At 39.3% G+C, this 25,174-nt stretch overlaps 1 protein-coding gene across 1 annotated transcript in view; it reads right to left on the bottom strand.

Annotated features, from left to right (window-relative positions):
• The window catches only part of SLC2A13 (solute carrier family 2 member 13), a 157,033-nt gene that overhangs the window by 40,181 nt on the left and 91,678 nt on the right, over positions 1-25,174 (bottom strand). Inside the window, exons 5-6 of the mRNA XM_027458948.3 lie at positions 5,071-5,234; positions 758-878 (exon numbers count right to left, since the gene is read on the bottom strand). Coding sequence (XP_027314749.1) covers positions 758-878; positions 5,071-5,234 — 285 coding nt within the window. The remainder of the gene's footprint in view (positions 1-757; positions 879-5,070; positions 5,235-25,174) is intronic.

Here is a 25,174-nt window from a genome sequence, read left to right as displayed (position 1 = left end):
CTAGATGCCTACTGCTCATTTCTTGATATTTAGGTCTACAACCAGCACATGCAAGACAGATTTTGAACACAAATAAAAATTTCTTCAGCCACGTAGCCACTCTTCTCTCAATTAGGGCACTGGTGTTTTCCAGCATAACAGAATGTAAGAGCACTCACACAAGAATAAAAACACACAAAATATAGAAAACGGCACATTCCTAACACCTTAGAAGTAATATTATTTGAAACCACAACTGTATACAAAAGGAATGTTGTACCCACTGTAGAAAAAAAAGGTCCAAAAATCACATTTGCTTGTAACTACCATTGTTCTAAAGATTTATTATTATCATTATTTTTCTCAGTAAAACAAAAGGCAAGGAAAACATCTTTTTGAACAGTTCATAGATGTTGTAAATGACAAATCTATGAGTAGACTAATAACAGCATGTATATTTTACATGTTACTTTTAAAATATTCCAAACTGTGTCTGCTATAAACTGCAGCAGGTCTGATATAACAGAGGAGATCTCAAGTGTGTAGTCTGGTGCTTAACTGCCTTATTTAATCCAAGAAACTCCAAAGGATTATTCAGAGCATTTAAGGAAAGAATCTAATTTTCTCTATTGAAGAAAGTAAAGATTTTAACTTTAGGTATTTAACTTAGTCCCTTGTACTGGACTGTGAGAATTCCATTACTTGCATGAAGCTGTAATACCCAATTAACTGGAAAAAAATCTTCAAGAAGACTGGATGAATGATCATGAAATCTCACCTGTATTTTGTGCAGGTAGAGTTTTGATGTGAAGGATCTGGTGGATTAAGTGTAACTCTTGGCGAGACCTGAGCTGATAGCAAAAATCCCGAAGCTAGGATAATGAGTGCTACAGCAGTACCTAAAAATACAGATAAAGAACAATGTGATACTCCTCTCCAGAGAACACGAAATAATTCTCTATTGAACCGAGCTATGCTCGGGAAAGCAAGGCACCCCATTATTATGCATACAGCATTTGCCATTATGCTGAGCAGTTGTGATGAGAATCTAAGAAAAATACCCTTTGCTACATCCCCATCTTGAAACGGGTTAGATATTAAAGTCAAGTACATTCAGTTTAATGTCCAGATATTAAATTAACAGGTCAATACTATTTTGTGGCATGTGGAATTGAAGACTGCATGAATGAACTGATATATTCTTCTTCAGTGTTGAAAATAATGCTGTAAAGGTAAAATTTAATAGCGACGTTTAAATCATCACACTTCCTCCCACTACCAGACTCGCAGGCTTTCCTGTAAAATAGAAAATAGCATCAGCTGTTTCATCAACTCTTCCTGCCTTTGTGAAATGAGAGAAATTTGACTTTTCATACAAATGCCACCAAAATGTGCAACTGCAATTTCTGAATTTCTTGTTTCAAACAGCACACATAACAAATCTGCGAGAGAAGAGCCCCCTCCATCTGTTAGCTCCTGACACCAGCAAATTCCTTGTGCATGGACAGGATTCATACTTTGTAAAACAGGTCATTACTAGAGCATTACATAGTTTTTCTACCTGATTTGTCACACACATAGAATATGCTGTATCATTTTAATGAAATTAATATAATTCATCACTATGAGTATTGCAACTAACCCACACTTGGACATCTTGAAACATTTACACCTTGCTACAGGATGAGGCATCTAATTCTATCCCCTATATCTATTTGTATACTTGCTACTTATGTGGCATATTTTGGGAGGTCCCACAGACCGTGTATATCCTGATGTACAGACAAACAACACTAAAAATACAAAACTAGTTATAACTTCGTTTGTAAGTTAGTTTCTGATTATTTAATGATGTTTCCCTTACCACACAAAAATAGACTCACGTACATCCCAGTTGGAAGGCTGCACACATTTAGAAATGTGCAATGGCATAGCTTAATGGTTAAGGGCAAATGAAGAATGCTTTATTTAATTAAAAATACTCCTCAGCAACCCTCTGCTCTGTATGTTAGAAATTCTCAGAAATGCATCTCTACAAATCTTTAAAAATGCCACTGCATTAAAAATATAGCATATCACTCTTGCCACTCTTTAAGAAATTATTCATTCTTGTACATGTTTTTTACTTGTTGGTTTTTACTGTTTTGGCAGTTTTGGGGCTGGGTCAGGGATGATGCTCTTAAAGGGAAAAACGTAAGTTTCCTAGCAGGCAAACCCATCAAGTGTATGATTATTTTTTTCTGAGGAATAAATAATATCTTAAGCACCAAGATACCATGAATGTGTCTGTGCAGCAGCCATGGCTAATAGGCATGAATATGCATGAACTGAAGATTATTGGACCACACATTTACCTAGACAGAGGCAACTAAGATCTTAAACTCAGTTACAAACTACTTGTGAGAAAGCACCTATCCACCATAAAATGTAATTTCAATTTATTTTAAATTGGGTTTTGTACTGCTATGACTGCTAGGCATGCTGACAATCCCAGCTTTCTGGGCAGGAATGATACTGCCTGCATGATATTGTACTAGATCTACTGTACTTTCTGTATTTACTGTACTTTCAAAATGCCATAAACCAGATCGCAACATATATTTAGACGGGACCTATAATCTTATTTATATTCATTCTAAATATGCCTTGTCTGTCTTTCAAGTTAAACAAACACACTAGCACGCAGTTACAGTCCCTCTGCAAATGTTTTATTTCTTTGGAAAAGTACAGAGTAGATAAAACTGGTGAATGAAGCTTATTATATGTTGTCATTCTGTGGAAAGTTTGTCTAAGATTAACAAAAACATACAATTACAATATGCCATTAACTGAGATGAAAAAAAGGTAAATACCCCAAAGGTAGTTTAGATCCTCTCTGCTACAGAGATAAAAATTGACAAATGCCCAACTAGCACCACGCTTTCAAATTGCCAGTTGCTGAAGGAGTGAAAGGCAAACACAAATAAAATGGATACTGCAGTTGTGCCAAACTCTCCACATTTCCCAATGAACAACTTTGAAGAAAGAAAAAGAGGAAAAGAAAGATGAAGAACTGTTGCCAGGATAAACTTGTAGCAGCCGGCAAAGGTAGTAGTTTTGCCCTTGTTTTATATAATGGGAAATTGGAGCATATACAGCTTGTCCAAAGACCAGAAAAATAGCTGGTGTAATAACTCCATGTGAAGGTCAATTTCCTTAGAAACACGGACCAAAACAGGGCATTAAAATATAAGTTTATCACATGAGAAAACTCACTATTGAAAACAAATCCATCAGCAGATTCAGTAATTATCATTTTAGCCCTTTTGCTGAGTAAAGCACATCATACTCACCACAACCTAAGTCTGTGTCAACCCTTGCATAAAAAAAAAAGCCCTCTAAATAGCACAGAGAGATGACATGATTTCATTATTGTTATTATTCATGTCTTATTTTCCTAAAGCAGGGACCATAGGATGAAGAGCACTGTAAGAACACAGCATGGATCAAGAGATGCTGCAGAGTGACAGTGGGCCACTGACCACAGAACAAGGAACATGGATATTATTAATAATTACTTTGTGTCCAGATATCATAAACAAATGACCTTTAACTGCATTATTCTCCTTTGTTAGTTCTGTGCCTTATTTCTATCTTCTCATCTGTTCCATGACTCATGCTTTACAAGACACGTTAGCATCTACATTTCAAGCTTATAACCTTTGAATATGTCAATGAGAGCCAGAAAGCAAGGAGTTCTGTGATTGTATGGAAAGTCTGTGTGGAAATGAAACCTATATGATGGTTCCAGATAAGCAATGAACCCCTGAGGGGCTGGCCACACATACGAGGTATGAGGGCCTAATGTGTAAATACTGCATTCCAACAGAGTATAAAGGAGAGGCAGCACCCACAAAACAAGCCTAGGGAGAATGTCATGAGGCTTGCACTCCCCAGAAAGACATGAAAACACACATGTACCACAGGGAAAAGGTGTTGGGTACAGGGAATGGTGCAGGAGTCTGTATAGGACTACTCTCCTGTTGTGACCACATTTCTGAACTCAGATGACAAGTTCAGGAACCTAAAAACACTTTTGGATTCTCAACTCCAAATCAAGATGGTATCAAATACAGGTTCAAAATAACTTAAAAACACCAAACTGACTCCAATGTGCATCTTTTAATTCACCAATTTGGGCGACTGTTTGAACCACAGACAACACTGCAGCCAGCGTTGGGCCTACACAAACACATTCCACCACTGTGAGCACAGACTGGCTGCTGTCCCTAGGGGTCTGCAGGTGGGCAGCGGCCTGGCAGGTGGTCCCCCCTCTGCCATGTCACATCAATGGCAAGTTGATGAGCTTTGCAGATGTTCAGCCAGGGCCAGGGACGTGCTTCAGCCAGAACGGGCACTTAGAAGGGCATGGGCCAGGTAAGCAGCAGGATGCTGCTGAGTGCAGGCAAGCTCTGCCCTTCCAGCTCCTAACAGGTGGCTGCATCACCGAGTTACAGTGTTTGAATATTTGGACAAAATGCAGAAATTCAGAATTCTGTGATTTTGTCCCTCATGCAAGAGACCAATTACAGTCGCATGAATGCAGGTAATGCACTGACTGTATTTCATTTGAACTAACTGCAAAAAACTGCTTTACTTTTTTAAAAATACTTTGATGGTTGTGTGATATGCTTTCTCCAGTAGTTCTTAATAAAATGTTCTGAATTCACATTAATGAGCCAGAAATTGCATATCGCAGATGTACGTGAGATCTAAAAACTAGCCAGCTGTGAAGTTCCAAGCATTTGATTCCTTACACCAAAACAAACAAACAAAAAAGTATAAAAAGCTAAGTAAAGGCATTATCAAACATAGCTTGAAAAAGAAACTGCACGTGAAAAAATAAGATGCTAAACCTCTATTTTTATAACTAGCTCTTAGCAGTGGTACTGTATTACTGTTCTTGAAAACCTACAGGATTTCAGCAAGGAGACAGGGGTCAACATCATTAGTTTGAAGAGGATTACTTTGATAAAATTAGCACTTGAAACTTTATCTTCATTTTATTCATGTTACCATGAGGCCTATCCAATTCACTCACGAAGCGCTCACCTGTTAAGCTGCCAAGCGTGAGTTTCCGGCGACCCATCCTTTCAACAAGCCAGACTCCCACGAGAGTGAAAATGAAGTTTATAAAGGCTGTGAGGGCGGCCAGCCAGATCGCCAGCCTGTCGTCTTGAACTCCCGACATCTGCAAAATGGTAGCACTGTAGTACCTGCAAGACAGACACCGCTGATTTGAACTTGGCTCATATTGTACTTCCTGACTGTAAATCAAAACAAGTAACAAATATCAAGTGTGACCTCCTGCATATGCAGCCCCACACTGACACCCAATTACTCCGGGAAATCAGACATCACCAAGGCACAACTTGTCCTCGACTGAAGTTTTGGCTGAAGGACATCAAGAGGCGAATTGCCATTGCCTTGGCTGTTTGTATTTCCAATGGTCAGTCACATTCTGCTAGAAATGGGGTTTGCATTTTTAATTTAAATAAATCTGCACAGCCACTGCTTTGTGCTCTATTTTCTTTCTGCCAAAACGTGGGATTTCAGCACTCAGTGTACTGTCTAGGGAAAGACAGCTCAAAAATTGAATATGTTTTCACTCTCATTAAAGGTCACACAGAACTAATCTATGGCATCCAACACGTTGCAAGCAATCCTCCCAGACTCCCAGTTTTAGGTTTTGCAGCTTAAATGCCCTGCCGCCAGCTTGCCTGACACTCTCCACTGCATTACTTCTGTCTAGCCAGAACATGATCATTTTGAAATGCGTTAGCGCCACATCGCAGGAATGTGAATCTGCACCAAACAGCAGAGTTTGACAGAAGTTTCTGTTTAATTTTAAAATGAATCCACCATTCCACACAAACGGGAACTCATAAATAACTCAAATGAACAAAATGAAAAGAAAATTAAAAAAAAAAAGGAAGCCTTCTATTGTTTTTCACAGAGATCAGATGAATACAGATATTGCTCCTGTGTTCTCAGGGAGAGCTCAATAAACCTTCAGGAAAACACGCAAATAGCTTTGTTCGTGTTGCATAAGCACTTTCCATCTTGTTCTGTTAATTTGTGCCGTCTGCAATACTGAATATTCAATCCCTCACATACCTAACAGCCCATTGGTTTCACGCAGTAATAACCATCAGAAATGTCAAAGCTTGGGTTTCTTTTCTTCCCTTGCTCAAAATGCAGCTTGCTTTAAATGCCACCCCATTGTCTTAATGCCCAGATGTGTTGCCCTTGGAAATTTTAGCATAAAAAGCATGGGGACCACTAAGCATAAAACATTTTTATTTCAGACCAGTGATGGACGATGATGGACATGATGGACATGCCCACGATGTACAATAGGTTCAGCTGACTGCTTGTGAAAGCACCTGAATCAGTTGAGACACTACCAGTCATAAATTATGACACCGATGGCGGGATGTTACTAACTGCCCTGTATGCTGGGACAAGGTCTTTAGCTCCTCTTGGTTCCCTTCCTCAGCTCCTCTTCCTCACCAATGCTGCCATTTGAGGCTATACAAGCAACTCCTGGGGTGCAGCAGGAGAGGATCCCCAGAGTGAAGCTGCTGGCACTGAGGACTTGGCGTCTCCACGTCCTCATGTTTTAGGCCTGGCTCCGCGGACGACCTGCCTTCTAGTCGCTGGAACATCTCTTCCATGCTCGTTTTGTCTGAAACAAAGAATTGCATCCTCCGGGATCACTGCAGCGGTGTGAATCTTGGGGAGATGGAGATTCACGAAGCATAGACGTGATTGGAATTAAAATGCTAATGTTCATGCGCCCTCGCTTCTTAAGGCTCTCTAAATTAAATTGCTAACTGCTTGTCAAAACTTACATCATACTGCACTACTCCAGTCACCAAAAGCATCCAGGCAGTCTCTGATCTCCCAATACTGCTTTACTTTTTCTTCTTATAGGTAGAAAAATAACAACAAATGTCAAGACTTGGCCCGCTGACACCTGCTATGAGACTCCTATTTACTTCAACCAGACAAGGCTTCACGCAGCCACTTTTAACTCTACACATCTAAATCTTCTCAAAATCCAGTTCTATACTGTGAAGCCAGAAATTGCCTGTCGTCAGCAGCAGTGCATAGTGCGTTGATACTAGATAGTTAAAAAAGCAAAGAGTAAAGAATCGCTTGAAAGTGTGTTGGTCTACTTCCAGACCCATACGAACAGGCACCTTCCACATCCAACGCAGCTCCAAGTTGCTTTTTGCACCCGCTGGTTATATATTCTCAGCTAGAAGCTCACCGTTTATCCATAAATAAACAACATATTTCACTTCTGAGGAAAACAAAACAGAGGAATTTATAAACTGAAAATCCAAATGACACGCTAACACAGCTTGGCTGCTGGGCAACACTGGAGATGTTTATTATGGCATAGCAATCCAATTTCCAAAATTTAGAAGAATACTTGCATAGATTATGATAAGCACTAAATACGAACATTTTTAATACCAACCTGTGCAGCCCTAACGGCCTATTAGTGCAGTCTTTTTAATTTCTTCCTGACAGGGAGAAAAACTGTGTGGTAGAAAAAGGTCAGGCTGTGATATTATACAACCACAGTAAATACGGCAGCTCCTATGGGGAATGCAATGTCAGTGACAAAGTTTGGCAGCCCTAATTTATTTTCTAAAATGTAAAGAAAATGACAAAAGCACGCGCATCTCCTTGGAATTTTAAAGATTTATCTTTATCTTTCAAAACAGATAAACACAATTACAAAACCACACGAAGTAACTGAGTCAGATAAATATAAAAGATTTTAATATGGATCATCTGCAAGGATGTCAAAACTATAATGTTGCTCTATCAAGAACAAAAAAACAACTGAGGCATTTCCACAGTAAAGAATACCCAGACTAATCTTTCTATGACATATGTATACTGAAAATGCGCAGTATAGATTTGAAGCAAATTATCGCCCTCACTTTCCTCCCTCGCCTCCTGTAAAGAGTCAGGATTTTTATAAAGTGACTATGTCTAATGTTTGAAGAAATGGAGAATGCCCCCTTTGAGCAGGTCTTTAGATGATTCGAAACACATCAGGCCCCAGGTCAGCTAATTCAGCAGCAGAGGAGATCATGCCAGGCTTGGGAGCTCTCAATCAAAACCAAAAAAAGCTTGTGGATAAGCTGCCAGGTTGTCTGCATCACAGCTTTGATTGCCCCAATCTTTCAGGAGGGGCTGCTCCAGCCCATCTGTTATATCTGACAAAGTTTCTGTCTAATGATGTCAGCTTTTTTGGACAGAATTTGTCATTCTTCTAAAATTAATGAATAAATCTAAATAACATAGAAGTACCTTTCAACATCTTAAAACCATTTATTTTACATTGTTGCTTTTAAGAAAATGAAGATATAATACCCTGGCACTGGTTTGCAAGGGCTGGTTGAATTTTTCTAGCACAATACTTTGGAATTCACTGTCCAACTACTCAAACTACTCGGTCCAAGAAAAACAGTCCCCAGAGATAATGAATCCCTCCATCTTTTTTGCAACTCAGTTGAAATAACACAAAGCGAAATGGCAAGTAGCGCCATAGCCAAGAAACAAATGATTAAATGTTGAAGGAGATCCAAAATGGTGGCAATTTCAACAGATGTACACACTCTTTTTCTGCAATTGTGCATGACCTCTCCTTGTGCTCTGTCAGGTCATTTAATGTCACAACTACCGGACTAAGAGAAACAAAAGTAATCATAACAAAGCGCAACCCACATTTACAAAATGGTCTTGCTTCTACATCTTGACATTGTTTCTCTCCTTCTTTAGGGAATCCTAAAGCTTATTGCCACCAAGTTTGATGATTTCCAGCACAGGCACTGCACTGGACCAGGCACCAGGCTGCAGCGTTGCACGGACAACACAGTGAGGACACCCCAGCATCCCCTCCCCACGCAGCTGGCTGTCAAAACCTCTTTTTGGCTACAGCCCCAATGAGAGTGACCTGTGCTGCCAAGCAGAAGACAAAGTGCATTTAAAAAAAAAAAATAGCTGTGTTTTATTTACAGCATTCATACAGAGTCTTGCTCCCCAGCTGACTTCTAAGTGGTGAAAGGTTCAGGGGGGAGGTGGCAGGTCCACAATTTCTGGTGTGGACACTTGCAGGCTGGCCGTTTAAGTGCTGCAAGGAGCCATGGAGCAATCTGCCCAGCCAGGTAGCTCATTGCTATGGGACTATGCCGATGCCAATCAGGATGCTGGTCACCATTTGGACCCATACCAACCTGTCAGAAGAACTGAGGGTCTAATGCTAATTCACATTGATTCAAACAACAGTGTTTAACTCAAATTTCAAATGTTCTGACTTATTCTGTGTCTTCTTCCTATTGCAGTCCATCACACACCCCTGTAACTACAGCCGTAACGTTCTCCAAGACAGCCTGTTCTGATGCATGCTTTGACTATATACATCTGGACAAAGATTAGGAGAACAGGTAAAGTCATCCTTAACATTTCACCTTCAGGTGACAACACATCAAGATGGTTTTACACGTTGCTAACCTGGACTGCAACAGCCCAACAACTGGGACAGCCATCGTTTGCCACACAGAACCTCTGCAGCAATAAACACATGGCTGGGGCTGGCTTAGCATCCCACATGCTGCTCGCTGCAGGGGAAGGAGGTGGGGGAAGACCACAGGCTTCCAAATGCAGGTCCTGAATCTCACCACTGACTCGAAGGCCTGATGTGACTTTGTCCATGATACACTTTTGTTGAATACTGAAAATGAACTTGAGCAATAGTGCTACTGTTATTAACTGTTTTTAACCCTACAAATGTACCTGCCTTCCTCTTTTGTGTGCAGCTTAAGCCCAATAATCATATCATGTCTGGCATTTCTGAATATTCAGAGGTGTTAAAGAAAGAGCAAGCACAAGCCAAGAAACTCCCATTGGAATTATTGCTACTGGAAAGAGGCCAAGCATATGGACTAACTGCAGGTTAGTGAAAGATGGCCTGTAGCTAGAGAACAGCTTCTAGAGCAAAGCAGGCTTATGGAACAGCACCCTTGCATCTGCCTCTCCCACTTGTTTAGACCTATGTTATGAAAGAGGGGTAATCTAGAAAGTTTAAGCTTGCATTTTCATCACTAAAAGCCTGCAGGATTACGACAGCTTCACCAATGTGTTAAACTGTGGCAACTCATCTGTGCAGATGAACTTACAGAAACAGCAGGAGAAAGCAAGGGCAGCATATGGGAAATGAGATGTCAAAGTAATGGAAATGAAAACAAGATAGGAAGAAGCTGGTATATCTGGAAGGAGCCAGAGACAGCATATGTTCCCAGCGTGGCAGCTCTCAGGCAGGAGGGATGCTACGGCCCTGCTAAGCACCATGTGAAGCCTGGAGAAGGGAAACAGGCACATTGGCAAGGTGCTGCAGAAACAAACAATATTCCTTGGTTAGACTTGTTTGAAATAAGGACTGCAAAGCAATATGGCAGCATTTGTTGATATAATTGGAGTGTTGGATTATGTGATTCTACCTCCCAATTTCATGTCCCGTACATGGCAGTGACAGGGGAGATGCAGCAGTTTCCACTCACATGTAGAGGCTGCACTCAGAGCAATCATGGACACCAGTCTGGAGACCTGGGTAGGTATTCAAACTCTGCTACATTTCCTATCATGTCTGTCTAATCCCTTACCTTGCTTTTTAAATGTCCCTGCTGGAGCAGGGGGTTGTGCCAGATGACCTCCTGACGTCCCTTCTGGGCTCAACCATGCTGTGATTTTGAAACATTGCTTTGCACAATTAGACACTGGTTTGGTTGGCTCCTTTTTGCATTCCTATAATAAAGCTAGTAATATTAATATCAACAGCAGCACTGATATTACAAAACACATGAACGCAGACACAGCTTTCAGTGGGAATTGCCTTTGTCAGACAAAATGTTTCAGATGCTGAATTTCTTTTGGCTATGAATAATGAAAATGGAAAGTCACAGAAAGGATAAGATCTAACCTCATCTTTGACATTAGGCATATAATAAAGCTGATCACAAAGGCTGTAAAAATCCATTTCATCACTTTGATTCATCACCATTCCCAGGACTACTGTGTTAATCAGTTTACAGCCTTTAGATTCCTTAAAAAGTAATTTCCCTTTGGTCTTTTCTATGCAACAGATCAATGGCTCATTTAGGTTACAGAAACTCAACTAAGTTGGGAAAAATATTATTTCCTCCTTTGTTTCTTTATCAAAATGAGATATACAACTATCCAATGTTATCAAACACTCCTCTTGTAGTCATTAAAACATTTACTTTCTGTCAGCAAGGTGTGGTGTGTTGTGTTTTTTTTTATCATACACTTCAAAAGAACAAAGTGACATGCCTGCAAGAGACCTCTTTGGTCATTGAACCCCTTGAATGTACAGCTAACCACCTCACAATAATAGCTTTTAATGAAATAAAACTGTTCCATCTTGAAATAAATTGACTTTTCCTGTCCCTGATAATCCTAATGAAAAAAGGCTTGAGACATCTCAAATTTTTGGTTGATAAAAACTTCTTCTAACTTACAATTTTTTTCATGGCAAGGTCACACATACATTTGTTCATGTGCCAAGATCGTCATAAAAAATGAAGAGTTTTTCTTCCTTTGAGATGTTTATTCTCTGATTTTAAAAAGCAATCATAATTTCTCAAACATCTTTCTGCTAGGCTAAGTGAGCTACTTAGTCTCCTTTTGCAAGATGAGTTCTCCAGTCTTCCTGAACTCCCTTTTAGCTCCATATTGCACCATTTTTTACTTTTATTTTTTATTTTTTTTTAATGAGGATGTTGATAAACATATAGCAAGAAGCACCGTTACATGGTTATAGCAATGCTTCCTAATACCTCTTGGATCAACTCTCCCAATATAGACATTTACCAATACTGACACAGCAGTAGGACAACAGAATGATGACTAAAAGAGCAAGCCTCTCCTCTCCATTTCCAACTGGTGATATCCAGATTTCTACAAAAATTTTCTTAGACCTGAAGATTTATAACCTTGTACTCTGCTATTAAACTGAATCTAGTTTCTACAATTTAACTGCTGAGAGGTGATACTCTGGTTTTCTGCTCCTCCCATTTGATATTCCCATCTTCCTCCTGTTGAGACCTTCCACCAGTGTTTTTTTGTCACTGAACACCTACTCATTATCAGTGTATTCCTAATTCAACAACCATAATATTAGTATATCAAATAGTTCAGATCATGGCACAAAACCACAAGGAAAAGCCATTTAATTCTTAAAGCATCAAAACATCACCTCTTAAGTTGAAAAGGGAATACCGAAAAACCTCGACAACCCCTTGGCAGCCCATATGGTGGGCTTATACAGTGACAGATGGGGGTGAATTTGCCCACCCACAGCAGTTCTGTCAGGTCTTGTATGATTCCCTCACAGTCTCTGCTCTCCTCTGATCCAACCTGATTGTAAACTTTTTACTCATCCTCTTAGCTGATTTTTAAAATTATGCTGAAAACCTCTTGCATGAAATGACATGACTTGATTGCTTCCCTCTTTAGCATGTACACTGTCTTCCTTCAATTCCTGTTTTGAAAAAGTACCTCACGACCCACACTTGTGCTGTACTGCAGGCTGGCAGCACCCAGAATAACAGGATTAACTTATCTCGAGGTTCTGCTCTGCACAATGAAGTTTCAGTTGCTGGTACCTCCTGCAAGACACTGCTGTCCTCTAAATAATAAAAGCTACCATGTCTCATAACTATCAGTAAATCTAGTTTCATCTTCTGCATTTGAAAATCACAGAGAATATGAAAAATGATATTTACACAAGAAAATATTGCAAGCTTGAATATATATGGTTTGACACACAATTATATACCTACGTATACAAACTTCGTGGCTGATTTATTCTCAACCACAACACATCCTCCCATGATGAATCAATCACTTCAGCAGGGCAGCAGAGGACATCTTGTCATATCTAATGTTGTCTTCCAAAAGTTGCCTAACAATCATTTCAATCAATTACAACACTTTTGCTGTTTTGTGCACGTCGCTGGCATCTCTTGTGGCAGAGATGAGACGTGCGTGTACGACAATGAAGAAACAAAGTCTTTTATAATCAATGCACTGGGTGTCGGTGCATTCATTGTAGAAGTGCTTGACCACACCTCGTGGAGAGAGTGGTCAAGCATTGGAAGAGGCTGCCATGGGAAGTGGTGGAGTCCCCATCCCTGGAGGTATGTAAGAGATATGTGGATTTGGAAGTAAGGGACGTGGTTTAGTGATGGGACTTGGTACATGATGTTGGACATCAACCAACATCAGGTTGATGGCTGGACTCGGTGATCTTGAAGATCTCTCCCAACCAAAATGACTCCACGATTCTATGTCAGTAAGACCCTTCCAGCTCCTTAGCTCTAAAGGCAACTGGACTTAAGGTATGATACAGGACTGCTGGATACACATGGGTATCCTTTACTCCCAGTTTTAAAAGCCAAAATATCTAAGGACCAGATGCTGAAATTGTATTGAATGAATATGAATCTTCCAATTCATACTAGATCCTGCTGATGTACAGGATGCCAATGTAAGACTTAGAGTTTAAGAGCACTTGAAGGAAAAGGCTGCTGTATTTTCCAAAAGTCTGTACTTGATTTTCAAAAACAGTGCCTGGGAGGCAAGCTGGGGGAGTGCCATTGTATACTTATGTATTGTAATTACATCTTTGAATTCCTCGTTTAGCAGTAATAGTGCACTGTGTTACAAACACTTTCAGCACAGAGTGAAATGACATAGTGACTGTCTTATTAAAAAAAAAAAAAAAAAAAAAGTTAATTTTGATGATAAAAATCCTTAAAATTTGGTCCTGTTTGATAGAAAACTCTTTACATCATCCATTAGGTTCTCTGATTCACCACATGCTATGCACAGGCAAGACACACCAAGGTTTTAAGGATTACCATTTAATTATGTTAAAAAAACACTGGATTTTTTATTTTTTATTTTTTTAGTGTGTAAAGAGACTAAATTATATAGCTATTAAGCAAAGTGAAAGTACCAGTGTTTGACAGGGATTAAAAATGCCTTCAGAGGCTTAAGATCACCAAGATACACAAAGGAGTATTCACTTTCCTAATTTAATGGGATTCTGTCACACAGCTATTGGGTCATTTTAAAATACTGCTGCAGTATCTGCTGTGAGATTGGGGAAAACCCATTTCCATTTTTATGCTTATTCACCCTGCTGCACCGGGTGCATCTCTGCACACAGCCACACTTTTTAAACTCAGTTATCACCCCCTTTCATCTGGGTCTTGCACAGACGTCACCAGTCTCACATGGGAAACTACAGGGAAGGAAATTGTTTTCTTCTTCATAACAGAAAAATGGTAAGATACAAGGATTTCAGACTACTATTTAAAAGGAAAAAAATAAAATAAAATACCGACCCTCAACCTAAGTCTGTAATTGACAGAGTGCTCTGTAAATTTGAGGACAGAAGCCTGTAGTCAAACCCATTAAAGAAATGGGTTGAATTTAACGACAGAGTTAAACTTAAGTTTCCAGCTCAGGCAGTGCTGGAAATTAAATGAAAGCACCAGGAGCCACAAAGTCTTGACCCTCCTCCTCTTCCCAAAATACAGATGTAGTTTCCAAAATAGAATGAATAGGCTGCTCTCTGTAATACCTACAGCTTAGCACTGCAATGAAGAGCAAAATGTCAACATTTTCATCTTGTCTTTGGTACTTTCACTCAAGCCTAACTTCAACAGAACCCTTATGAAGGAGAATCACCACCATCATGCCTATTTCATGAATGTAGACCACCAAGGATTTTGGGAAGAGGAGAAAGACAGATGAGGATTTGCAGTCATCCCCCAGTGCTACCTGGACCAGAATAATGACACTCCAGAGTCTCACTGCAGATAAGTGCTCTCTGCAAATTAGTAAGTATAAGAGCAGGGAATGAAAATCCCCCAGGTATTTCACAAAAACTACCTCATTCAATTACTCATTTATTCTGATAACTTCAATTTAATTTAAATTATGTTTAATATTGTAGGATATTCTAATGCTGGAAAGCACTAGTGCCTGCCATAAGGTGTCTGGGATCCAGAAAAACAAATCAGTCCTCATTAAAATCAATAGACTTGCTAAATGTACAGACCATTAACAATATTAAAAAAAAAATGGGAAGGGAAGGGAAGGGAAGGGAAGGGAAGGGAAGGGAAGGGAAGGGAAGGGAAGGGAAGGGAAGGGAAGGGAAGGGAAGGGAAGGGAAGGGAAGGGAAGGGAAAAAGGAAAAGGAAAGGAAAACGCAGAAGGAAAACAGTATATTAATAAATGCACCACAAAGTGTTAAAAAATACATAATTTTAATGTTCCTTATAGAATCTGACCTTTCAGTCATTTTTCAGTTAAGAAGAAAGAGGATTAGCATGGCAAAGTGCTACTCCACTTTCACAGTGCTTCTTTTCAGATAGTACATCTTCAAAATGCTGCAGCTCTAATGCTTTCTTTCACCTCCTAGCAGAGTCAGATTCCCTATGTGTACTCTGTGGAGCTTCATCTAGGGTGGCTCTAGTAACCTCAGCTGGTGGAGCCTCCTGTGGAAACCATTTTACACTACATTAGATAGCACTGACATAACTGCCATAAGTTACCTCCCTGGTAGATAGAAGCTGGAGTATCTGAACTTTATTTCCTTTTTTTTTTTTTTTTTTTTCTAATTACAACAATGTATTTACAAACATAACTTCAATATATACACAGACAAACTGCAAAACAATGTCAGCTTAAAAATAGCCCTTTCCTTGGCTGAGATGCATGACATCAGCCCCAATATTCCCCTCCACAACAAACTCATTAATATACATACATGGGTCTTCTTGCAGAAGGACACAAGCACAGCATTGCTGCTTGGGAGAATGCAGCTGATGCAGAGTGCTTAGGTAGAGCTAGGAGCTCACAAATGATCTATCTACCATTTTCTGCCAATTACTCACAGAACACAGTACTGCACACTCTGTAGATGTTGCTGCACCCACACAGCGAAGGCGGGTGGTATGTACTTATAAGCTGGAGAATACACATTAAATAAATGAATCTTCCAGCCACAAAACGGCTATTTCGCCATTAATTCAGCCTTTTATGGTGTAATGAAATATGATGCAATCTTTACAGATGGGATCGCATTATTTCACATTACCCTCTGGTTCAAGCCCATTTACTCTGTGACTGATTCCTGCTTTCTGCCCACGTATCCTGCTGCCACCAGGCTCAGGCCAGCTCCTGCCACTTCTCCCACCTCCCAGAAGCTCTGGCAGGATCCTGCTCTCTCACCATCCTTCCATCCCATTCCTTGCACAGTTGATTATTTCTGCCATCTCATTTCTGAGTGCTTCATCTTGCACATGTGTTTTAAAACATTATGAATCTAAAAATTCACAGTTTTAAGTATTCATACAGCACCAGAAACGAGGTATCCTTGTACATCTCCCAAATCTGTAAATGTCTTCATTAAAAACCTCAGTCCTCCACATGTGGAACTCCATTTCCATATTGAAATCACACAAACGATCAAAATAATCTGTCTATGGCATAAAAAAATAGTTAGTATTCCAGTGACACTACAAGTATTAGTTCATATGTGAAATCTTATTAATATTCTATCCTTTTGAATTTTAATTAAAAGCTGTTGCATTAATAATGTTTATCTTGCACAGCTTAACATTTTTAGAACTCAGCCCATGAGAATGATGGCAATGAATTCTTACTAAGAATCAAAAAATTGGTCTAAAATAATCAATGGGTCATTGCAGTATCTTCCAATCAGCAAGAAAAAACTCCAGATGGACATAATAAAGCCTTTGTGGATAGCAAGCTGTATATTTATTTATTGTAAGAACCTGACTGACCATCTAACACAGATCTCCTGAGAAATTTTAAATCCAAGTCTTGTCTGTTTTGTAGAAATCAGTCACTTAGTGCTGTATTAAGCCTCCTTTCTTTCTGAGGTCGCTGACCTTGATACCAGCATCAATTTTAAAACTGATGAAGCCAGCAAGTGCTCTTCAGCTTCCTTCCTCTTCGCCCTAACATCACAACTATCAGGGACAGGTGGCCAGAGACGATGCTGCTCTTGAGCATGGAGCAGCTAGACAGCTCCAAACCCATGGCAAGTCTAACTTAACTACCATAGAGGCTTTGGGTTTCTTTGGATCAGGAAGAAAAGAAAAAAGGAACTCCCAAGCATCCAGCATTGCTACATTGCTACGGAGGAGCTCTTAGAGCCACTGTGGTCACCCTAACACACACCCCCGGTGATGTTGGAATAAAAGGCAGAAACCTACTTTGAGAACTTTACAGTAAATGCACACTTTTCTTCTCGTTCTGAATTAGCCTATTACAGCACCACTCAATAAAACTTAAAAAAAATTATTGGCACCAATCCCACAGCCATTCAGGGAAAACTCCACGCTGAGCAATGAGGAGTAACAGCATGCATATGTGCGTATGAGAGCACCAGAGCTGCACTCACTACTGGGCACGCTGCCCTTACTAGTAACAATTTTGAGCATATGTCCTATGTAAGAAAAAAATAAATTCTGGGAAATAACTGGCACAAAAGTCTTCCCTGGGCTCAAACACACAGATGCACCCATATTATCAACAGTCATTCCAGGACTGTTTAAAAAACAAACCAGAAAGAGTAACTCTGCTGTGACACCATCTGAGCTCACTGCTTGTGGTGGCAGATCAGGTCCTTTGCTGGAAGACAGGTTATGGCAAAAATATCCAAAGCCAACAACCTCTGCTGACCATTCTACATCTGCATCCAGGAATTTATATGTTTGGAGGTTTCTAGCACCAAATACCATGAAATTGCAACTGTTCAACACCTTTAACATTCATGCCACTCATGGTGCTTTAATTGAGATTTCTAAATCCAGTCTCAGGTTTTAATATTCATACAATCAAATATTACATCTGTAATATATTTCAGACATACGCTGCACATAGTCTAGATCTCAACAGACTTGTATTTTCTCCTTCCTCAGAAAACAAAATTAATTGCACAGCAAACTTAAATGTGTGCAGTGTGAATATTAATTTGGCAGTGTCTGCTTCCATCTCACAGTCTTTTCTGTTGTCTTTCATCCCATCTGTTCCAGCAGAGAAAGGAAAATGATGGCAGACCCCAGGAAAATTCCTTAGAGTGACATCATCAATATACAGACTTTTTTTCCTTTCATGTTCAGGATGGATAATACCACTGAAATAACATTAACAATTGAAATAACATTAACACAGCACATAAATGACAATCAGAAAACCAAAGGTTTTGATTTCTGATGTCTGAATGATTAATCTACCTGAATGCATCCTCCAGCTGCTGCTTTTAAAATTTCTTCTTCAAGAGCTAGGCCCATACAACCTTGCTTTTTACCTCTCACTTACTACAAAGCAGTCTGTGAGCATCCCAAGGAAGCGGTTCTGCTTTTCTGCCAATAAAGAAGCAAAACATCGTTCTCAATTTCTTCTGCTCTAACCTAAGATTTTGGTTAAACCTCTTCCCACCCATGCTCCAGCCCTCCATGTGCTCTGTGGAGATGCTCTGCTCACAGCACAGGTGAGAAGTACTGGATTCTATCTCCCAAGCCAAAAAGTTTTATACAAAGCATAATATCACCAGCTGGGAAGACCCAGAACAAGCTTGCCTTGAGGATCTCTAGAGAATTGCGCTCTCAAGCTGAGTTTATTTAAAAAAACTTGCACCATCTGGTGCATTATGTGCCCAAATCACCTAGCCCTACTGCACCTTAAAGCGACCTTGCTGACCTCTTTGGAGAAAGACCTGCCCCAGGTCAGACACCTCACTCTAGATGGAAATTCATGGCTGAAAACTACAAGAGGAGGCAGGTATCACCCCGCTCTGGAGGGAGCTGTTTGTCCCCTTGACATCTCCTACAGCATGGCTTGTTGGTCCTCAGCTCAAGCCATTGACTTTAGCAGATCCCCTGCACAGACCCTACAGTCTGCTTACCTCCAATGTGCAGAACCCAGAAATTTTACCTGAGGAAATTGAATTTACTCATTCCACCACGGGTTTAGCTCTTAAATTGTACTTTCTTAATTGTTATGTGGGCGCAGCTATGTTTCCCTACTGCTGTGAGGTTTGCGACTTCCCCACCAGCAGCCATTCATAAATGCTAAGTATAACCAGCATTACTCTGAGGATGCAATGAAAAAGTTAAAGCAGCTAGGAAATAGGCCTCGTTTCTAATGTACTGTGAAAAATAAAACTGCACTTCGAAAAACACTGAATGGCTATTTTGGGAACGTATATTTCTACATAGCCTGCACAATGAAAGCAAGGCAGTGCTTGTGAATGTGCTACCTATGTAAAAGGCCAAACACATTGCTCTGTTCTTCAGTATGAGATGTGGCAATTAAGTACCACATCGACATTATTAAAGCTATATAAAGCTCTGCGAAAACTAATGCAATAAGGACCAAGATTCTCTACAGTGCAGAATAGTTACCTTTTAATCTATGAACCATATGTTGGGCAATAAACTTGTCTGATAACCTCTGGAGCACATTATACGCTATATACTTACATTCCGCAGGCAAATTCTCCTTTAAATTTATATAGACAACTTTTTAAATGTTCCTATATATGACTTACTTACCCATATAGGAGAGAACTTACTCTTTATATCATGTACACAGTTTGGTATTCACCATTTACTGCTGTATGCTATATATAAAATTTAAATATACTTTGAATTAAAAGATAAAATTGTGTGAAAATTTCTGACACAAGACCAAGAAATAATGGATTTTTGTTAAAGATTCTATGCTGGATATTTTTGAGTTCCTTTTGAAACTGTGCTTAACTTGTCTCTGAAGTAGTCACTGTTACTTGTGAACACCTAGTAGAGGAAGGATAGAGAATGGTCTTTGGGTTTAAATGCTTCAAACAAACACTTTCCATATCTGCTGTCTGTTTTCCTTTGTTGCCTCTGGGTGAAGATCACTTTCATGTTTATCATTTCCTCGTCGCAACTAATTAAGCTGCCAAGTTTTAAATCCCTGGCAGCTAACACTATTCAGACCAATTATTCCATGTGCAAGGATAGCAAATACATACAATTTATGTTCTCTGTCCCTCAGAGTTCATCATTTGAACTCAAGGCCAAGATCAAAAATCTAAATTTTAATCCCAGCTCTCTGACTTTGTAACCTTGGAAATGTCATTTCACTCCTTTATATTTGTTCCTTCTCTGCAAAAGCTTTTAAAATATCTTTCCCACACCTCTCATGAGAGCATTCATATGTGGATAATACTTGAAAACCCTTGGAAAAGAGAAAGGAAACAAAGGTAGGTATTCATCCATTCTCCTAACATTCACCAGAAGCACCCTGTGGAGGTCTGTGCTACAGTTTAGGAATAGCCTGAACAGCTCTGGAAAAGTATTCTGGAAAAGGGGGTGAAGAGTGGGGTTGTTTTTCAGGGCAATGAAAACAAAACCTGGAGCTATCTTTTAGATTGTTAAGGAGCTGAAACTGTCTTTTTCTATCTTCCAGACTCTTCCATAAGAGCGTACTGCCAAGATCATCTTCCACACCATGCACAGAGCCTCTTGTGCAAAGAAAGAACGAGGGGACTGGCTCTGTTTTGAACACAACTTGCAGTAATACTCACAAAAACTTTAACACTGATGTGCCCTAGTGATGAGCACTTGAGCAATGCTTCAAAAGGGTACACTGGTAATGTCAGCACCAAGCCCAGAGCTTGGCAAACACTGTTCATGAAAGCAAACTGAAGAAAAACTAAGGTATTCTTTCTTAATTAAAGGAATTGAGCGAAGATATGAGGAAGAATAATTACTTTTATTTAATTGTGTATTAATTCCATAATTTAATATAAAATTAACCTAATCATAGCTTGAATACAGAACTAATCTTAGATCCATCATTGTGCTATCTTACTGGAAATCAATGCTATGTACCAAACAAACAGAAGCACACTGGGTTATACAACCCGCAGCCAATGGCAGGACACGGGGCTTCAGTTGGGCAGAAAATGCTTCCATAAGAAAGATTAATTACACATAAATTGGTATGATGGCAGGGCCCTGGGATTTCCCATGTTGCTTCTGCTCCACTGGATCAGGTGCACATTTACAACAATAATAATAATAGTGATGAAAATCAAAACTCAAATGCAGCCGGCCTGCTGCATCTTACTGTAGGAAGTTATCCCCTTTGAGCTCTAACACTGCTTTAAAACAGAAAAAGACCTGAGAGTCTTGTGTAGCCTGGAGAAGACAATGTTACAGGGGATCTCATCAGTATCATCCACAACCTAGGCAGGGTTACCAGCTCAGTAAATCTCTTCCAATATTGAAAGGACTAGAAGCAATTACCACAAGTTGCAAGAAGTAAAATTTCAGTTAAAATAAGGGGGAAAAGTTCTCCACCACAAGAATGTTTAAGCCCCAAAAGAGGTTGCCCGGAGAGGCCGCAGAACAGCCATTCTTGGACACCTTAAAATCTCAACTGGACAAAACCCTGAGCAACCCAATCTATCTTTGAAGGTAACTCTACTTGGAACAGCAAGGTGGACCAAATGGCCTCTACATCTTCCTCCTAACTTGTATTATTCAGTGATTTGAACTCAGTACAAGTTAACTCAATAGCTAAAGGCTGCTCCATCATTTTCACAGTCAGGCATTAAAGACATGCGAGTACCATTTCTAACCTTCTTGAGATTTATCTAAAAGAAAGGACTGGAGTAAAACTCCTAAATCAATCCCGTGCTGCTGCAGGGAACCACAACACACTTCATAAAACCAGTTAAGCTCCACCTTACACTGTGCTCTACAGCCATCCTCTTCCAGAGGTTAGGAACTGCCTTCTCATTTACAGCCTGTATTTATTGCCAGTGGCAATAAATCCTAATTTTGCTTCAATTTTATTGGCAAAATGAAACCTTTGGCACTAAGGTCTACAACAGGAATGCTAAATAAGGCAAGATTAATTACTCTTTCCAGTGCAGTACCTTTTCTCACAGCCTTCTGTCACATCATCTTTGCTTAGACCTTTACTTATCTTACAGTTCTTGAACAATGCCACCTACCCTTGAATTGAAGCTCAATTAAAATTTTTTCACATGAATAAAAATCAAAACATGGGTGGTATCCAGATAAATGAAATTTTCAGCTTTTTCTCGTTTTAGTACAAACAGTTATTTATTCAAAGAATAGCATCTGGTTGATCTACAGCTTGATTTTTCTTTGTTAAATCAATGCATTATAGCCTATTTATCCCACTTCATCCAATTATTCTTCATACTTTTAGTCAATTTTCCTTTATTAGCTTGCACTACTTGCTCTCTATTTGTCTATTATTTTATCCTAATTTTTAATTGCAATCTCTTGAAAAAACAGCTATCCTTTTGCTCTATAATTCTACACCACACAGCACAGCACCGTCTTGCTCCCCAAATGAGCTTTTAAAACATAACAGTAATACAAATAAGTTCTATCATGCTAAAGGCTGGCTACTACAAAATTTCCTGGTTTTCCCACTATTTGGTGAAACAATTCTATGTTTTCTTATATTCATATGCAAGTAGAAAAGCTTGCTGTTAATGGATAAAATGTTTCCTCTTTCTGGAATTCTCTATGATTCAGCCATAACTAGGTTGGGGAAGAAGAAGTACCCTTTCAAGACTTCCAGTAAATGACACACCAGTCATTGCTCACTTTTTTTTTTCTTTTTTCTTTCTTTAAACACTACCGAGTACTTAAAATATAAAGCAATGGATGCAGAAATCCAGAGAAGTTGAACATTCAAATTTATGGACTCAGGGAACAAAAAAAAAGTCCAATTGTTATAGCATGAACAACAAAGAATGAAGATGACTATGCCATCACCTTATTCATAAAATGAATTGTGTTTTACACAGAAATTGGTTTTATACACCCTTTTTAACACTCAGGCACACTCAGCTGGTAAAAACAAACGGCAGTCTGCACAAGATTTGTGTAGAACAATCTTTAGGGTTCTATGTTAATAATGTAGTAAATATCAAACTGCATGATATTCCCTGAGTTTTCGTATGTAGACGAAGGTAATTCACTTACAGCATTTTCAGAAAAGTATTCTACCAGTTTGAGTAGTCTAAGAAAATGAACAGCAAAAATGCATTACAAGAATGCCCAAAATCACTTTGATGAATAACTTTAATTCTTCCTTCTTTTTTCTTTTTTTCTTGTGTGTGTGTTTAATAAGCAGTTTTATGATCATCTGTGCACTGCTTGTGGACTGTAATGTCTAAACAAACTCATTTAGGTTTATATTCACATTTCACTCAGTAGGTTTTACTGATCTGGTTATCTGGCAAATACTTACCGTTCCTTATTAGAACAGGTTACGTGGAAATCGGAAATATTTCTTCTGACAAAATAAGAGAATTGTGTAAAATTCAAGTGAGAATAAGGTTGAAACTCTGTTATCAGAAGCCTTGTTAAGGTCTCCAGAGAAAACCAGTCTTCCTGACAACTTTAATTTAAATCTCGCAACTGGGATTTTGCTCAAAAATGTCACATTGAACAAAAATTTACATTTGAGACTCTCCATGACAGGCATCCAGAGAACTTAGGGGCATACAAGAATTTGAACTGAAATATTTTAATGAAGTAGCAATTACAGGGCACCAGGCATCAGCTTTCAGACAAAGTCAGTTCTTCCCAAAGGTCCTTTTAGAAATAGCAACCTTGAATGAAAACTGCATCCAGACCTGACAGCCCAGGTGATGGAAGATGACTGCCCTCACAACGTGCAAGACAGATGATTTACTATTCCGCAAAATATTCCACTTCAGCCAATTGAGGACTGTGGCTGTGTATCCTTATTGCACAGCCCTTGTTGGTCTGCTAAGGAGGACTCCAGAAATAGCATTGGAATAAAAGTCCTTTTCTTCTGGAAGTAGCCAAGATAAATTAATCCAAGATTGGCAGGAATAGTGAAATTGATAGGAGAAAAAATATCCCGTAAATGAAATTTCTGTGAGTTTCACTGTCACAAAGGAAAGGTCTTCTTGCCTGAGGACATTCACTTCCAAATTCTTTGTGCTTAGTGCAAGGCTTCATTTATAAGAAGAGAAGAAAAAGGCAAATAAAAGATGGAGATTTACAAAAATACAAAGCAGAAGAAGAATGAACTGAGCAGATGCCTGACTTATGGGGCAAGCTCTAATTCTAGTTCCATTTCAAAGGAAAAGCAAAAATCTTTGCAAGCAGAATTGTCCACAAACAAATTTTTCCTTTCTTTGAGGGAGAAATCCAGGTGAGGGGTAATCTGTACACACATGTTCCCACTTTTTTGCACTGATTGTCCTGGCCATATAACCATCATTTGGGTCACTTGCTCAGAGATGGCCTGCAATCGTTGGAGCAAACCACTTCTAGCAAAACTTTGTACCATGTTTATCAGATGCAAGTGCCACCAGATTGCTGTATGCCCTAGGATCAGATAACTTAGTTTCTCACTCAGCTACTATTTTTTAAATATCTTTTTATTTTTTTTAAGGTGTGACAGAGTTATATTCGTCAGCAGGTGACTCAGTGACCAGCAGGATGATGCTGCCTTTGTTCTATTCATTTCTACCCAAAATATCTCTGCACAAAGGAAAGATGGCTTTTCTTGTTATATCTGCCTTCCCATCAATTACAATCTGATTGCCGTTGTTTTGTCATAGCCCACCTTTTGTGCTTTGGAGTGTTTCAAATGATATTAAAAAGTAAAATCAGCTGGATGGCAACCGCTAAGCCGCACACAGGCCAGCCAAACCATGGCTGGCTGACAATAAAAAAGTTAAAAAGTTAGCAAAATGTGGGAAGTAAAGCAATCCCTCAAAAATTCAAAGGTCTGCTACTATCTTATATAAAGAAACCTTTAATAAGATACAAGCCCCGTTCATATTTGTTCAGAATATTTCCCATGCCGATATAGCAGAAGTTAACAGCAGCATATAGCAGCAGCATGCTAAAACTCCCCTATTCATCTCAAATCTTGCTTGTGCTTCTGCCTGTTTTTCCCTACTGATTGCTCCTTTTGTCTTCACTCTTCCTGGCTT

Source organism: Anas platyrhynchos, chromosome 1, assembly GCF_047663525.1.
Source record: "Anas platyrhynchos isolate ZD024472 breed Pekin duck chromosome 1, IASCAAS_PekinDuck_T2T, whole genome shotgun sequence".
Taxonomy (NCBI): Eukaryota; Metazoa; Chordata; class Aves; order Anseriformes; family Anatidae; genus Anas; species Anas platyrhynchos.
This window is presented reverse-complemented; position numbering and strand designations above follow the sequence as displayed.